The following is a 19,252-nucleotide window of genomic DNA, read 5'->3' as shown; positions in this document are numbered from 1 at the left end:
AAATATTTGTTGCCCCTGGGAACTAAATTTTGAAAACCAGAATTTTCGGCCATACGAACGGAAGAAATTACCAATAGAATAGTTTAGTTACTGTACATTTTGGTGTTTTGTTTTAAGAATTATGTTGTTGTTTTTTTTACCAAAAATGTCAGTACCAAAAAGTATGGTAGTTTTATCAGAATTCTTTTCTTCAAATAGGATTTAAAGTACCGATTTTATAGAACCGATTTTTCTGGGAAAGTAGCATAAGGGCCAGATTTGACTGCGTATATATGGCCCATATAAAATTATGCGTATGTAAAATAATACTCAGAAAATCTGTAAACTCTTTAGAGTATATTACTGTTAAATATGTACATTAGTTCATGAAAAAAATTTATTATTCATTATTTAAATTAATACAGATTTAAACCTTCGCTATTTAAAATGAGTCTCTTAGTAGCGCTACAAGTTCTCTTTTCCTTTATTTATGAAAATCTATTGGTTTTTTTTTTTATAGATTTTGTGCCAAGTGAACAGGATAAAAGTTTTAACGATAAAGATAAAAATGCAAATTTTTAAGAAAATAAAGAGAAGGAAACGGTTCTTAAATAGATTTATATGTAAATTAGCGAGTACATTCCGTACGTTATTTTTAATACCGTATTAATACTCCATTCGCACGCTGGTTTAGAGTAATTTTGACGGTCAGAAAGGGAGGGGTCATTACAAGCTTTGGCGTTAATAGTTAGTTCGTTTTCAAACTCTGACAACGAAAAAATCTAACGACGTTTTAAATAAGAATATTTAAAAAGGTGGTCGGAAAATTTTTGGAACATTTCCAGAAAAATGCATTCTTTGAAAAGCGTATCTCATTTCCTTTCTCTGTAATTAACCCTCGCAGTGATAAATTAATTCATTACAGATTTTCCTTTTTCTGCATTTCTGCAGAAAAAAAATTAATGGTAATTCATTTTATTTTTTCGTAACATATTGAAATTTAATTACAATACCAATAATTTTGCTTAAACTGTGAGTAACAGTTTAAAAAACCTCATTTTCAACAGTATTTAGATTATACAAAAAATAATAATCCCATTCGGGGATAAATTAATTGATTACGATATTTTGCTTTTTCTGCATTGAAAAAATTAGTGTTAATTTATTTGATTATCACAGAACTTGTTGAATTTTATTTAAAATATCAATAACATTACTTAAATTTTGCATATAAATATAAAAAAAACAATTTTTCAGAAGTATTTAGTTTATATTAAAACTATTTAACCGAGAAGTGATTACTTAACCCTTTTTATGCAGCAAAAAGAATGAATGGTAATTCATTTTATTTTTTCGTAACATATTCAATTTTGATTACAATACCAGTGATATTGCTTAAACTTTGAATAAAAGTTTAAAAAATCTCATTTTCAAAAGTATTTAGATGATAATGTGGCAATACTTGATAAAAAAAAGTTTATTAACCGAATAATGCGGCAATACTTGATTAAAAAGAGTTTTTTTCCTTGTAATAAAATAAATTATACTACAACTAAAGTTATACTACAACTAGTAATTCAGAAGCTAACATTATTATTGTTATTCGAAGAAATAGTGTTTGGTTGAATAGGTGATAGGATATAATGATACTTGTTCCAGGATTTGTTTCTCGAACAAACGTCATATCCAAGATACAAATGAGCTAAAACGGCAGTAGCGATTAAAATTTTATACTTTTTATAATTTGTTTCTTTTTTTCATTTTTTTTTTGTTTATCATTTCGTTGTATTTGAGTTAAATTCTAAATAAATTTAAGAATTTAAAAATTTGATTTTAATGTCACAATAAATAATCTTGAATAAAGTTAAATAAATAACAGTAAGATATTACTTGATTTAAAAAATTCATTGGCTTCAAAAATATGCAAATTGAAATAAAAGTCAACATATTTCAAGTGCTCAAAAATGGAAGCCGATTCTCAAGACTTGCCAGACGTGAATGATACGAAACAAAAGGGATTTTCAAATATTAAACACAAATTTGCCTATGAAAAATGAAAAATAAAGGTGAGAAACGAAATTAGAAAATCTACAGTAGCTAAGAGTGAGACAAAAATAAAGATGATAAAAACAGAACAAGAAAAACCACTATGGCTGAGAGGGGTGAATCAGGGGAAAATACATTTCCAGTCTGATTCACCGGTTTTTCTATTTTTTGTTGGCAACTTTACGTTTTATATATCAAATCACTTTTGTTTTATCTCATTCAAGTCTGGCAAATCTTGAGAATGGGGGCCTATTTTTTAGAGCTTGAAACATGTCGACTTTTATTTCCATTTGCATATTTTTAAAGCCAATGAAGTATTTTAATCAAGTATTATATTACAGCTTCATTTTCTTGAGGTTATTTATTTAAATAATGTGACATCAAAATCAAATTTTTAAATTCTTGAATTTATTTCGAAACTAGCTCGAGTACAAAGAAATGATAAAACAAAATATAAATGTAACGAAAATCAAAAAACAAAAAAAAAATGATAAATAAAAAAAAACATTTTAATCGTTTCTACCGTTTTACCACATTTGTATCTCGGATACGATGTTTGCTCGCATAACAAATTTTCAAACAAGTATCATTATATCCTATCACCTATTCAACCAAACACTAGTTTTTTAAACATTAATAATGCTAGCTTCAGAATTACTTCAGCTACAGTATAATTTATTTTATTATAAAGGAAAAAGAAACTTTTCGGAAAAAATTAGATTTCGTGATGAAAACACACAAACTGCGTGTGAGTTTAATTTGCAATATAAACAAATATTTTGAAATATTTCGGTAACTAAGCAATATCTCAAATAAATTATTCAAATCTGTTAGAACATTAGTAAACATAACTCTTTTTAAAGTGGGACTAATGGTAAAAAGCTATCTTTTGCACAACTTCAAGCGCATTTACACAAAAAAAATTTACTTATCAGAATTATTAATGATTTCAGTTCTGTAAATTATTTTTCATTCTTTTTAATCATATCACGCTTTCTTAAAAATAAGGAAATAAAGTTTCAGTATGTAAAAAAAAATAGCGATTTTTTTTTGTTTTGAAAATAAAAAGTTTTAAGGTATTTTTTCTAAAAAAAACTAATTTTAATACTTACTCTTATTATATCAAAATGTACGGTATTTAAACCATTAATTAAGTAACTCTTTTTAAAGTAGGAATAATGGCAAAAACTATTTTTGTACAACTTCAAGTGCATTTACACAAAAAAAAATTTTTTGTCAGAATTATTAATGATTTTAGTTCTGTAAATTAATTTTCTTTCTTTTTTTCATATCACGCTTTCTTAAAAGTAAGGAAATAAAGTTTCAGTATGTAAAGGAAATAGTGATTTTTTTGGTTTTGAAAATAAAAAGATTTAAAGTATTTTTTTAAAAAAAACTAATTTGAATACTTACGCTTACGGTGAATTGATTATTTCTTAATTATATGGTTTTGTTAAAGATTTTTCAAAAGTTATTTTTTTTATAGTTTTAAAAATCTAAAGAAAATTTTTTAGCATAACTAAATGCATGCATATTTGCATTAGAAAAATCTTTTCCTTTTTATACCATTTTTCTGAATAAATTTTCAAGTAAAATAAATACACGGAAAAAAACTTTCTGGTAAAATTACCATACTTATATGGTCATGACGTTTCAGGTAAAAAAAAATAATTCTGGTAATAGAACCAAAATGTATGGTATATAAACCATTAAGTATGTAATTTTTCCGTTTGTATGGAAACAGTTTACCGGAAATTCTGGTTTCAAATATTACAGTTTTTATTCATTCATATTTAGTAACAATACATAACTGAAAAATAATTTTAACTGAAAAAATTAAAATAATAATATATAATATAATATAGTGGAGAATTTTTGATCTAAAAAAATATCGCAGAGGAATAAGAGAAAAAAAAAGCTTCTTACTCTGCGAAACTAAATACGGTCAAAATATGAATAATTTAGAATATGAATAGAATATGATAAATTTATCGGGTTTCAGATAAAATTCCGGGTTCTGTTCGGGTTGTGGGATTACATAAAAGCTCCGTTATTTTTCCCGAAGCACTTTGGTAATGATTTTGGTAAAATTGACAATAAAATATAAGTTTATTACCCTGCTGCTCAGTAGTAAAGGTGGTAAAATTTGATCATTTAACCATGATTCCATAGAGCAAGGCATGAAAACCATTTATACGGTCAAATTTATTTTACAGTTTTGTATTCTTTACCAAATTTGCGGTAATAAGAGCTATATTTTTGAAAACCAGAATTTCCGGTAAACTGTCACCATATTAACGAAAAAATTACCAAATGAATAGTTTAAATACCGTTTATTTTAGTTTTATTAACCAGAATTAAGTTTTTTTTCTCCAGAAATGTCATATAAGGAGGTAATTTTACCTGACTTTTTTTTAATCCATGTAAGTTTTGCAGTTTTTGAAATATGAAGTAAAACTGATGAAGAACATGTCATCGGATCCAATAATTTTCATTTATGAAAACATCTATTATGTAGATTTTTATAAAGCCGTCTTATCTACATTTAGACAAGGGAGTCCTCCCAAAAGATAAAAAACATTTAATTGTTTTCTTAGAAATAGGAATGGTAGGCAAAATGATATTTTTAATTCACTAATTTCTGCAACAAAATCGCAATTTTACATTTTTTTTTTTTTTTTTTTTTTTTTTTTTTTTTTTTTAAAAAAAANGTTGTCAAGGGTTCTGAACACATATGTAAAATGTTAGCAATTTAAGAGGAGCAAACACTTTCTGTTGAGTAAGTTTTAACCTGAGCTAGTTTTTTTTTTTTTTTTTTTTTTTTTTAAGAAAACAGTTATAAGGAAGATCACGGGAGCCATTACCTGTTACATCAAAAATTTAATTGCAGAGTAATGGTGAAAAATAATCACACTTTAAAAAATTCTGGATCAAATTGTGGTAAGTAGTACCGGCTCTCTGGCTTTCAAGTATGAAAAATTCTTTAGGAAAATATTGATTCTTTTTTTAGTAGGGAAAAGGCTCCTATTAAGTTATACACTTTCAGAAATTAAGATGTGAAAAACAACAATTATTGCTATGTTCAATATTGTTGTATCTAGTGTACAGTGCGTATTTTGTATTCAATACACATTATTTACAAATGAAAATATTTAAATTTAAACAAAAGTCATTGCAAGCAATTCACCGGAAAAGGATTTACTAATATCTCCCTCCATTTAGAATGTACACCGTAAAAAATTCCGGATCAAATTATGGTAAGTAGTACCGGCTCTCTGGGTGCCGGTACTTTTTACCGGAACATGTTGAGGAACAAAAATCTGATGCACCTTAACTTTTATAGTTATAATTACTGTCAATTCACTAAATTATTCTAATTAAATATTACTGTAAAATTTACAGTATAATATTTTAGGGTTCAAATGGATTTTACGGTAAAATGGATTTTACGGATGATGCACCCAAAGTGCCGGCACTTTATACCATAATTCGATCCGAATTTTTTACAGTGCAGTGATCATATGGAGGGAAAAAATTCTTCGGATCAATGATGATATGGTGTAAGTAGCAGTAGTACTTTATTTACGATGCGCTAGAGCTACACAATGTGCTATTGGTGACAGTCTGGAAAGCATTCCTGAGGATAATCCGAAAACATGCCATCACAATTTCGATTGTCTGCAGAAGAGATGTATAAGTTTAATCACTTTGGTAGTCCGACAACATGCATCCGAAATCGAGCATTTTACGGTAGAACAGTTTAACGAGGGCCGATACTGTGCAACCTTGGTTCATCCGAGAGCTGATCATAGCTCTTACCCACCCGCTGATTTCTGTGTTCAACAGGAAACCGTGTCTTTACGATCAATCCTCCATGGGACTGTTATGGAGTAAATAACTGCTGATATTGAGTATATTAATAACTGATTATATAGAGTACACAGCAAAAAAAATCCGCATCAAATTACGGTAAAAAGTGCCAGCACTCTAGTGTTGTCATCCGTAAAATTAATTTTACTGCAAAATCCATATTACGACCGTAAAATTTTATACAGTATATTTTACATTACTAATTATTTAACTTCCATGTTTCAGTGATTCTACAATAAATATTGCTGTAAAAATGGCGGCATATCAAATTTTTGTTCCTTAAAATATTATGATGAAAATGGATTTTACGGTAAAAATACCAGCACCTTGAGTGCTGGTACTTTTTACCGTAATTTTTAACGATGCAATTTTTGTGAAAATAAGTCTTGGTGTACGGTACGGTACAAAATGAATTTTATGGTAAAATGGATCTTAGCACTCAGGGTGTCAGCATTTTTTTACCACAGTTTGATCCAAATTTTTTTGCAGTGTTGGCCGCTATTTGTCTATTAATAAAAATAACTACTAAAAGACTGAAAATTAAATAATTCAATTATATCGCTAACGATAAAACTCCACGGATAATTATTAAATGACGCATAATCAAGGTAAATCTGGTCCCGAATGCTTGTTGTACAATCTTTTTTTTTTTTTCTTTTTTTTAACGGCAGGCACTGAACTTACGTTCTTCGCCTAGGAAGATGCCGGAGGTGTTTCTCATTTAACGTTACCCAGTGGGCACCTGTGAACCTAAATCACGGAGGCGAGCAACATTACCCACGCCACACTACCACATACCCGTTTATAGGGTGGACCAGATTCACACATCTCACAATAGAGAACACACACAGAAAGAAGCATCCATGCCCTGAGCGGGATTCGAACCCGCAACCATTGGCTTCACAGTCAGGCACGCTGACCACTCGGCCACCTGGCCGGCTTGTTGTACAATCTATTAATAAATATTTAGCAAGCGAATGAGAGTAGTGGTTTCCATTACAAATTCTTTTAAGAGAAAAATCCTTGAAGATTACACTTATTAAGTGAAGACTAAAATATAAATTTAAGAGTTAAATGATATTAAAATTTTAGGAAATATTTAATGCTTAACATATTAAAGGATAACAAATGCTATCAGAATATAATATATTAAAGTGATTGTATTACATAAATGTTATAAAAATAGAGTTACAAATATATGTTTATTTTGTGTCTTTGTCTAATCAGCTATTGTTCATTCAGATACTTTTCTAATATTCCATTACTGCTTGTTGTTTCTGTATGGTTACCAAAAAAATTGAGACTAAGTAACAAAACCTTTTAACAAAGGCATTTCTACCTGACATTTTATTGTTACCGTATTATTTTCTCAGACAGATTTGTTACTGTCATTTAAATAATTTTCAAACCGAACGTACTTAGCATGTAAACTAAGAAGAGTACTTAGTATAAATAGTAGGAAATAGCAAAAAACAAGTAATGCGAAATTTATCCCAAGTCTAAAGAAAAGCAGAATTATGCATTGCTTTGTTTTCTGCCTTAAAAATTTAACTGGTCAAATTAACCAAAAAGGAAAATAAAAGTTCTTCAATTGGAAAAATCAATAATTCTGTAAAGAGATATTTTCATAATGGAACAAAAAGTCAATATATACTTCTCATCCTCAAAAATGTGTGTAAGTTATTGTAAGTATGTTTCTTTTCAAGCTATGTTTATTTAAGGAAATCAATATTTGGTGAGTTTTTTCTCATCGAAACAAAAGGAGAATAGTATATATTGTAAGAGATATTTTGTGCCTAGTTAAATAAAACTACCCTTTCTTGAAAATGTCATTGAAAATCTTGAAAACACGCTAATTTTCTTGTGATCTTTCGCTTTTTTATAGATTTATTTACGCACATTGATGTATAATCGAACAACTATTAAAAATAAAAAATATATTTTTATAAAATTTTATAGCATAGCAAGGATGAACTATGGAATTATAATAATTTAAAATATTAGTTTTAAAGTATGTATTAAAATGTTTAAGAATTTGGTCACCACATCATTTAATTTCATTAAATAAATTTCGATAAATTATGGAACGATCTCATTCAAAGGACATCTTACATAAATATCTATTTTTGTTGATTTTTGAAGCTCTTTTGTTCACAACAGCTCAATATTTGATTAAATGTAAGATGATTGGAGAGCAAAAGGTTCTATTTTTGTTGATTTTTGAAGCTCTTTTGTTCACAACAGCTCAATATTTGATTAAATGTAAGATGATTGGAGAGCAAAAGGTTCTATTTTTGTTGATTTTTGAGGCTCTTTTGTTCACAACAGCTCAATATTTGATTAAATGTAAGATGATTGGAGAGCAAAAGGTTTAGCTAAGGATTGTAAAATTGTTAATATTAAGTTCCATTCGGGAAAAAGAAGTGATTTAGTGACCAAGATTTTCAAATTTAAAAGCAAAATTTAAAAGAAAAAGAATTTTTATGTAAAAATTCCGAATCAAATTGCGTTATGATGTATCGGCAACTTGGGTGCACCATCTGTAAAATCCATTTCACTGAAAAATCAATTTTACTGTAGAATCCATTTATACCGTAAAATTTTGTACCGTAATTTTTACAGTAATATTTATTTGAGCTGTGATGACTCAGGAGATACAGCGTTCTCCTTCCAATGAGGCGAACCGGGATCTAATCCCGTCTATGGCTGGTCGATACAAATTCCGCATCCAGCTTGCACCGACCACAGTGCTGACGTGAAATATCCTCAGTGGTAGACGGATCATGGGTTAGAGTCTCCTTGCCGTCAGGCTAACCGTGGTAGGTTCTCGTGGTCTTTGCGGGTTGGCACCATTTTAAAGTCCTCCTCAAAGGCGAATTTCTCCCAATACTTGATCCAGGAATTCCCTTGTCTTCTGCATAGGGTTCAAAATTACAAGGCTACGGACTTGAACATTAGTCATAAACCCAAAAATTGGGTTGACTGTTCAACTACGTTATAAAATATAAAATTAAAGGAATATTTATTTAATTAGAGTGATTTAGTGATCTTACAGTAATTATTACTGTAAAAATTACGGTATAAAAGATTTATTGTTCTGGTAAAAAGTACCGACACCCTGAGTGCCGGTACTTTTTACCGTAATTTGATCCAGAATTTTTTACAGTGTACATTCTAAATGGGAGATATTAGTAAATCCTTTTCCGGTGAATTGCTTGCTATAACTTTTGCTCAAATTGAAATATTTTTATTTGTAAATAATGTATATTGAATACAAAATACACACTGTAGGCTAGATAGAACAATACTGAACATAGTAATAATTGTTATTTTCCCATCTTAATTTCTAAAAGAGTATATCTTAACAGGAGTCTTTTCCCTACTAAAAAAATAAACAATATTTTCCTAAAGAATTTTTCATACTTGAAAGCAAGATAAAGTTGTAAGCCAGATATAATCGACCAACCGCACAATCTAATGATTTATTAACAGGAATAAAAACTTTTATAACAACCACGCCTAATTTTTTTGTGTATCTAAAATTTTCGTCCTATTTTCATCAAGTCATGAGAAGAGTAAGAAAATAATTCATTTAGAGAAAAGTAATGGATGGTTTAAAGATAAAGCCGTGACGCTTTGTCCTCATGCATTGTAAAGTAGAAGGCTTTATCTTTATTAAACTTTATTATACTAATTTCCTATTCCTCTGTATTTTTGTGGACTTTCTTAGAAAAGAGAAATATGTGATATTCTTAAAAAAAACTTTACAACCTTCTAATAATTGCATTGTTTAATAAAGACTCTCAGAAATAATAATGGATTTAAATTTAATTTAATGATATAATAATGATAATTGTAAATGATATACCAAAACCAGCGTGACTGTTGGAGAAACCAAAGGGGGATTGTAAGGCAATAATTAGAATAGTCTTAAAGTTTCAAAACTGATTTGAATTTTTCATACCACCTTTCTTACTACTGATTTGAAGGTATTCAAAAACGTTTTTATTTCCTTTCCGCTTAAACATTAATTTGCGACCATGCACTGCAAAAAGTTTTACGAAAATTTCTTTGTGTTTGACGAAGCCGTTGCCTGATATATGCTTTGAGTGAACATTTCGATTTAGTGACGAAATAATTATCGTCACCTCTTCAAAGAACAAATTGCGTTAAAAGTAAAGAAATATTCCTTCATTTTAGTTTCGTTTGTCTAGTCTTCTTTCTACTTAGCAATCTCCGACACTGCACTAGGATGAGCTTGCGACCATGCATTGCAAAAATATTTACGAAAATTTCTTTGTGTTTGACGAAACTGTTACCTGATATATACTTTGAGTGAACATTTCTATTTAGTGACGAAATAAGTATCGTCACTTCTTCAAAGAACATATTTCGCTAAAAGTAAAGAAATATTCCTTCATTTTAGTTCCGCTTATCTAGTCTTCATTCTACTTAACAATCTCCGACACTGCCCTAGGATGAGTTTGCGACCATGCACTGCAAAAAATTTCACTAAAATTTCTTTGTGTTTGACGAAGCCGTTACCCGATACATGCTCTGAGTAAACATTTCAATTTAGTGTCTATTAGAAATAATTATCGCCACTTCTTCAATGAATAAATTTCGTTAAAAGTTAAGAAATATTCCTTCATTTTAGCTTCGTTTGTCTAGTCTTCATTCTACTTAGCAATCTCCGACATGAGTTTCCGAATTGAGGAAACATTTTAGTCATATATCTGAGAGCTCGTTTTTCGTCGCAAATCACTTAATTTATTGGTGAAATGATTTTATTTTATAACCGTATCGTTAAACAGCCGACTCAATTTTGGGTTTACGACTTCTAATGTTCAACTCCGTAGCCTTGTGATTTTGAACATAATCCAGAAGACAAAGGAACTCCTGGATCAAGTATTAGGAAAAATTTACCTTCGTGGAGGATTTTTTTATGAAACTAACTCGCATTTGTGTTGCATGGAGAGGAAAACCACGAAAACCTCCCACGGTTAGCCTAACGGCAAGAGGAATCTAACCCATTATTCGTCTACCACTGAGGATATTTTACGTCTGCACTGTGTTCAGTGCAAGCCAGTTGTGGAACTCGAATCCGTCAGTCATCGCTGGGATTGGAACTCGATTCACCTCATCGGATGGCGAACACTCAATCCCCTGCGTGAAATGATTCTCAAATTTATCGATTTGTTGTTGTTGTTGTAGTTCATTTACGTCGCACTAGAGTTACACAATGGGCTATTGGTGACGGTCTGGGAAACATCTCTGAGGATGATCCGAAGACATGCCATCACAATTTTCATCCTCTGCAGAGGGGATGTCCCCCCTACCGCTTCGGTAATCCGACCATCCGCACGCGAAGTCGAGCACTTTACGGTAGAACAGTTTAACGAGGACTAATACCTCACACCCTCGGTCCCTACGCAGACTAATCCAAGCGGTCGCCCACCCGCACACTGATCGCAACCAGTGATACTTGACGTCGGTGATTTGCTGCGAACCGTGTCTTAACAATTAGTCCATTGCGGGACCTCAAAATTATCGAAATACAGCTGAAAGATTGCTGAATCGTCAAAAGTGAGAGTTTCATTTCTGAGAGCGTATGTGTGCTCTTTAGCCATTATCTTTACATGGATTTTTAAAATATGCATAAAGGGTGTTCTTTAGGGTACATCCTGTATATCTATTATGTAATTTCATAGATAGTTTGAAAACCGTAACATAAAACCTTAAGATCTCCCTTTGTTGATTCACGTTTACCCAACATTTAGGTAAAGACAGATTTATTTTTATTTTTAATTTTCGAAGCTAAATCAAAAAAAAGGTAGTGCTTAAATATTTAACAAAAGCTCGACACAGATTTACTGAAAGCAAATGCCCCACCCATTGTATTTGTTGGATCTGTCCCCATCTGATAAAACTTAACTCGTTTGTTTTTGAATCTAGTTGAAAAATTATGGAATCTTTGAACAGTGTTAAAAATGTATTTGAATAGTTCTCGTCACGCACAATAGAATCTTTACTGCACTAAAATATCTACCAAGAAATTGCAAGCACTGTTTAAATAAATAATGTAGTGAAGTTTTCAGCACCAAAACACTTGCTTAGTTTTAAAAGCATAAAAAGTAGCTATAAAACCTTTTTTATCTGGGAGATGAACTAATTCATTATTTTTAAATTCAGAAATCACTCTCAAAAACATCTCTATATTCGTTTTTATTATTCTATCATTAAATAATTTTTATTTATAGCGTTTCGATAAATAGAATTGGTAAGTATAGTTAAAGAAAAGGAATGCTACTGAAGCAAAATTCTAAATTCAAATATTACGAAATTTAGCAACATTAATTTAATTCTATATTTATAATTTTATACATAGATACATATTCCTTTTCACTTCGAATTGGAGCATAGGGCTTCTATCTATAGTTTTCTATCTCACTCTATTTGTGGCAAGATATTTTGCTTCGCTTCGTGTCTTTTCTATTGTTTTCAATTCATTTACAATCGCTCTGAGCCAAGTAATTATAACTAAATTTAATATAACATTTATAAAATTAATTATATTAATTAAATAATATTTAAAAAGTTTGTTGTTTATAAAATATAGAAAAGTTTATAAAAGCAAGTACAATAAAAAATACCAATTTGAAAAAAAAAAAACTACCCTCGGTTTGACCGTTGAGATACACTGTTAGAGATTTCTCGAAAAAAATGGTTAAATAACAATTTGTTATTTTACGATATTCAGCCAAAGCTGTCAAATAAACATAAAAAAGATGGTATTTAAACTGTTAAGTGTAAGAAAAATCGTTTATTGACTGTTTTCTCCTACTACGGTTAAACAACCAGAATTTTATCCTCACCAACCAATGTTACCCACAGCCAATGAGAATTGAGCGAAATTTCTTCAAACACTGAGAGCTAAATCATGTGATAAGGATTAAAAATTCATATTTTTATTTTCTATCATCGGATGCCAAGACAATAGCGGGTGTCTTATAATATTTAAGATGTGTGATGAACATCTTATGAAGCCACTTAGTTCCTTACAGCTTTGAATATACTTTAGCCAAAATGGATGATCTGACATGCTTGTGACCAGTTGAACGGGGGTTCAAATCTCAGCATTGACACCACAATATTTCCTCCATGCTTGACCTCGAATTGGTGACCCTAGGATAACTAAACTATTGGAATACGAAACTAACTCTCATTTACGCATGGATGGCAACACCACAGAGCTGCTTAATAGAATTTCTCACGATGGATTGTACCACTAGATAAGAGCATTAAGCCACATTCACTTGACAAAACACACCTCAACCTAATTTTAATATCCATTACGTAATGAAAAATCTAGCGTAATGTAACTCCAACGTATAGTTAAATTTCATTTTTATGGTTTTGAAAACATCTATAGTTGTAAATGGTTAGAATTACTACAGAGTTTTGTTTTTGCGATTTTTGATCCAAATGGTATAGTTTATAAACGTAAAGGAAGAAAACGCTTTTAACCATAAACTTTATGGTTAATTAGATGGACTATGGTTAATTTTACCGTGAATTTGGAATGAGAATTCTAACAGTGGAAATAGCGATGAAGGAGGGATTATTTATTTATTTAAAACTCATAGACATTGTCATAGTCTAGCGTGGTCCTAGCAAGAATTTCCAAAAAGCTCACATTTCTAGGACTCTAGAGGACACCATGACACTAATATACAAATGAATTTTTTTTACATTTTTTAAAATTATTTTTGGAATTGAAAATTCGAAGAACGTCTTTTCTATTTGAAATGTATAAGTAGTAACCAAAACATGGGTTTCTAATTCAGTGGATCTAGCATTTTTAAGAACCACTCTCAAGAAAACTATCCTTAAAGTCAAAACCATGAATTAGAAACTGAAATGCATTAAAACATTTTTCCCGATTATTTATGCTTGACCCTAAAATACAACATTTCTCATTTCTACATTATGAGTCCCTCCCCTGATGTATCATGAAAAAGAACTTAAGTGATAGAATAAATTTGGAAATAAAAAATTTAAAAAATATTTAATTTATTCGTTCTTAGAAAGAATTTTTTTTGAAAGAAATGTAATAATTTAAATAATATAGGCATAAATGTTGCAGTGAACAAGGTCCCCATGCAAAATTTAATGATAGTTCTGTGTGTAGATTTAATTAACAATTTAAATTACTTTGATCGATTAATAGCATGGTAGAAATTATTCCCTTGACTTTAAAATATAAAAGTTTTTGATTTTTTTTCTCAATTGAAGCTATCAGTACCAAAACCATGCAGTTTATCATTAAAAGTTTTGAAGAAATTTTTACTTTTTTTTGTACTAAAAAAAATTATGTTTATTGTTAAAGTTTCACCCTCAAAAAGTACTCTACATTGAGAAAAAAAATATGATCACTATCAGAATATGATAAAATTTACTATGTGTGGCTCAATTAGAACACCGAAAAACACTGTAATTTTTATTGAAGCGCTTTGGGAATAACTTTTGGTAAAATTAACAATAAAATATGGTTTTATAACAATACATTTTGGTGTTAATGTGGTAAAATTTGGTAATTTTATCATATCATGAAAATCAATAATTTGGTTAAATTTAACTTTTAGTTTTATATTTTTACTAAATTTGTCGTAATAAGAACTATAATTTGTAAATTAGAATTTCCGAGGAACCGCTAAAATATAAAATGAAACCATTATCGCGTGAATGGTTTAAATATCGCATATTTTGGTTTTATAAACAAAATTAGGCTGTTGTTTTTTTTAGCAGAAATTTCTTTATCATGCAGTACGCAATTTTAACAGAATTTTTTTCTTTATATTTTATGTATAGTTTCTGTATAGTAATTTTTATAGTTTCTGTATAGTGTAGTTCATATAGTATAAATTAAAATATAAATTATGTAAATCATATGATATACTCCTTACTCGTAAGTTTTATCAGTTTTTCTTAGTTTTCAGTAAACGGTTTTTTTTTCTTAATTTCATAAACAATAGCTCTTAATTTTAAATACTAACTTTCTTTAGATATCTCTATTAGTTTAAAACACTTAATATCAAAAGAATTTTCATCAAAAGAAATTTTGTTTTATTATAGTTAAAATAGTTGTAGACACAGAAAAATATTTCGAAACAAATACAACTAAGTTTATCTAGCAGTCTTTTTATATTTGCTTTTTATATTTGCAGCAAAAAATAATAAAACAAGTAAAGTAAAAAGAACTGGAGAGTTAAAATCAGGAAGCTTAATCAAGGCACTTCCCCAATAAAATCAGAAAAGCTAGGAAAATACGTTAGCGAAATTTCTTTTTCTGGCACAAGCCAATTTACGATGAAGGAAATAAATTTGGCTAAAAGCAATTGCATTTGGTTTTGAAAACCTTTGCGTGTAAATTTATTCTTAGTTTGAATAGACAAAGAACAGTTGTTGTTCTTTTAACCTAAATAATTCAAAAACATACAATTTTGTTGAAATAGTAATACAATTAATTTGAAAATAGGACTTGGATCAAATACAATAAAAACAAGACTACAACTCTAAATAATGTTATAAAAATTTTAATTTTTCATAGTGATAATTTAAAAACGTGTACTATTTAGTGTTTCGAGGAATTAAAACAATAAAATCAATAGAGAAGAAAAATATGTTTTATATTTTAAGCTGATAAGTTCGTAATGTATACACAATCGAATTATTTAGCAAAATCAAAATTAACTCTTATTACAGAGAATAAATTCTGATAAAATTTTGATACTGCATGGTAATGTCATTTCTGGTTAAGAAAAACAGCAACATAATTCTGGTTAATAAAACCAAAATATACAGCATTTAAACCATTTGTTTGGAGTTTTCCGTTCATACCGTAATAGTTTACTGGAAATTCTGGTTTTCAAAATCATAGTTCTCATTACTACATATTTAGTAAAAATTACAAAACTGAAAAGTAAATTTAGCTAAATAAAATTATTTATGCTATGCTCTAAGGTATCATGGTAAAATTACCAAATTTTACCAAACTTTATCACAAATTATAAGGCCATATTTTATTGTTAACTTTACCAAAATCATTACAAAATGGCTTCGGTAAAAATCGCCAAGCTTTTCGGTCGTCCCATAGAGCCAGAAACACTATAAATTTAACCATTTTCTGGTGGTTTTGACTTTACTTTTTTCTCAGTGTAAAAAATTGTAACAAATTTTAATCCACTGTTTAAAAGTAATTTGTTGTTGTTTTATCACGTTTTATCAATTTGGTAATTTTATCATGCTACCTAAGAACATGGCATAAAACCAATTAATTCAGTCAAATATACTTTTACGTTTTGTATTTTTTGCTGAAAGTGTGGTAACAAAAACTATAATTTTGAAAACCAAATTTTCCAGTAAGCCATCATTGCATGAATGTAAAAATTTCCAAATGAATGCTTCAAATACCGTACATTCTGGTTTTAATAACCAGATTTATGTTGTTTTTTTCACCAGAAATTTCACTGTACCTCAAATTTTACCAAAATTTCTTACTCCACGTTAATTGTTGTATTTCTTATAAAATGTTTGCTCATTGAAGTAACGTTGTAAAAAAATTGCCTAACTTTTCATGTTTAATGTTTTACTACTTTAAAATATAGTTTCTTAGATTTTAAATTATTTTGCTGTAGGTTTTCCCATGATGAAAGTGATAAAGAAATCTTAGATGCTCTTTTATTAAATTCTAAATACGACAGGAGAGTACGACCACCTCAAAGTAAGTTTCAATATTGTAAAGATCATGCAAGAATTTTAGTTCCTTATTGTTGGCTAAAAATGCTTTCATGCTTTGATTTTCTTTTTTTTATCGTTGTATATATGAAGTATTTAGCTTATATGCATGTTTATTATTTTAGATTTATATTTTATGCAAAACAATGACTGCGAAATTTGCCACTAATTATTTTCAATGCCATTAAAATATTATATGCGCAATAAGTATCTATAATTTATTTAATTTTATTTCTATCTACTGTTATAATTATAATTAAGAAAAATAAACTTATGTTTCAATTCACAGAGACGAAGTATGTAGTATTTTTTTATTTATTAAATATTCATATTCCTCCCTTTTTATTTACTTCTTTTAATTCTCTCTAGTAATAAAAATTGGTACACATATAAAAATATATTAAATACAAAGTAATAGCTAAAAAAAAAATTTCTCGCTAAAATATTTCATATCACTCAGCAAGAATCTCTTATTAATGTCCTATTTTTATGCTATCTTCAAAACTTTTTATGGGATAGTAAAAAACAATAATAAACATCACACCTACAATTCGCCAGCTTCTAATTATAGCGCTTTCGGAGTTTCTTTTAAAAATAAGTTATATTTGGTGCATTTAGGGACAAAAATAAATTTCTCTTGCATTTTTATTTATATGACAGTTTATTATATTTGATTATAGTCTTAAAATCAAATAAATATTCCCAACTTTGACTAAAACTATATACAATGATAAAACTTTCAAACCCAAGGATTCAGAAATATTTAACTCTTAAATGCATGAATTTTTATTTTTAGTAAATAATGCTTGAAATCAACCGATAAAAGGATGTAGTTAATGTGGAAAATAATTTTTAAGAAAAATAATAGTTTTTTAAAAAAAAAACATTAATGTATTTCTACATCATGAACAATCACTCCTTGATTTTTACAAATCTACTGCGTACAATAATATAATACTTCAAACAAAAAATTTTATGTAAATAACAGTTTTCACACATAATTACTTTTTATAAAAATAGTAATAAGCCTTAAATTATGCTGATGTCTGAAGTATAAAAGTATAGTGGATCAGACGAATTGAGCAATTCATGATAAATATCCTTAGTATGCTAAAAGTATCTGAACTCACTGCAATGAGCTTAAAAAGTCTAAGGTGGTTTTACTGCAAGTTTTTCCAATTATCCTGCTAAATTAAAATCGTTTGTTTGCAAAGAGCCAGAATTCTTAATTAGCCTATGGTATATCCATTTTGGTCTCCCTAAAATTAGGCACACGAATTTCATTTATCTGTTGGATATTATACTGTAACGTATGCTTTTGACAGACGATTTTCATCTTTTTTTGCGTTGAATAAAAAAGTAACTGCTTTTAAATGAATAAAAAAAATGTGGCGAAGTGATTTAATTCTTAAGCAATGCTATAACGACATTTAAGTTCAAAACTAAGGTAATTTCAACATTTTAGAGCAACTACAGGAGCATAATTTTCTCTCTATGGAATAATGTTTCAAAACTGCATCAAAATTTTTAACTGTATCAGTAATAATATTTTGTTAACGTCGCACTAGAGCTGCAGAATGGGCTATTGGTAATGATCTGGAAAACATTCCTGAGGATGATTTGAAGTCATGCCATCGCAATTTTGATTCTTTGCAGATGAAATGACTCCCTCACTTTCATAGCTCTATGAACGGCGCACGAAGTTGAGTACTTTACGGTAGAACAGTTTAACTAGAACCGAATCCATACACCCTCGGTCCCTTCGCAATTTGATCAAAATGGATACCCACCCACACACTGATCGCAACCGGTGATGCTTTTCTTCAGTGATCTACTGGGAACCGTGTATTGCGATCAGTTCACAGTGATGCCAAAACTGGTAACATATCACAAAAAGCAGCAACGAAAGCTTTCAGATATAGTGCCATTAGAAGACTATATTGTTTAAATTCAGTTCTTGGTTCTCATTTGAATTACAAAGAAATATTTCTTTAAAAAATAAGGAACAAAATGAACAAAAAATAAAGAAAAAAAATTTAGTTATAAAAAAGGCAATTTACAATCATCAAAGGTTGGTTAAATATATATATATATATATATATGTGTGTGTGTGTGGGAGATAGTGCAGCATAGGAGTAAATAATGACGATAATATAACAACATAACAATTTAATAGAAATGAAAGGATGGAAGGATATAACAGTAAACGTTATTGACATGTCTCGTGAGAGCTGCCTTCTCGCAGTGGTCTCCGGAATGCATGTGACTAAGAATTAGATTGTTCTATGGTATAAAGTAAGAGTTAATTATAAATTCGGGAGTTTCCCTTCGGGACTTCCCCTTCTGGTCTGGCTGGCGCCTCTCAATGTCAAGAGGATGATGCAACTTCCTTTAATATTACAAGATGGTGGATGACGCAATGTTCGCAGTTGTTACACTATGGTATTGAAACCTACATCAATCGGCGATCCTGACAACAAAATGTCCTCATTTTCATCAGAATAGCTACCAGACACAGTTACCTGAAATAAAAAAGAAAAAGAACGAGAAAGCAAAGTAT

At 29.3% G+C, this 19,252-nt stretch overlaps 1 protein-coding gene across 3 annotated transcripts in view; it reads left to right on the top strand.

Moving 5' to 3' along the window:
- LOC107443797 (glutamate-gated chloride channel) overlaps nucleotides 1-19,252 on the top strand; it is an 85,034-nt gene that overhangs the window by 32,755 nt on the left and 33,027 nt on the right. For all 3 annotated transcript variants that reach the window (XM_071188200.1, XM_043040925.2, XM_043040924.2), the window contains one exon: nucleotides 16,593-16,678. In XM_071188200.1, the coding sequence (XP_071044301.1) occupies nucleotides 16,593-16,678 (86 nt within the window). The remainder of the gene's footprint in view (nucleotides 1-16,592; nucleotides 16,679-19,252) is intronic.

Source organism: Parasteatoda tepidariorum, chromosome X2 (assembly GCF_043381705.1).
Source record: "Parasteatoda tepidariorum isolate YZ-2023 chromosome X2, CAS_Ptep_4.0, whole genome shotgun sequence".
In the NCBI taxonomy this organism is placed as follows: domain Eukaryota; kingdom Metazoa; phylum Arthropoda; class Arachnida; order Araneae; family Theridiidae; genus Parasteatoda; species Parasteatoda tepidariorum.
This window is presented reverse-complemented; position numbering and strand designations above follow the sequence as displayed.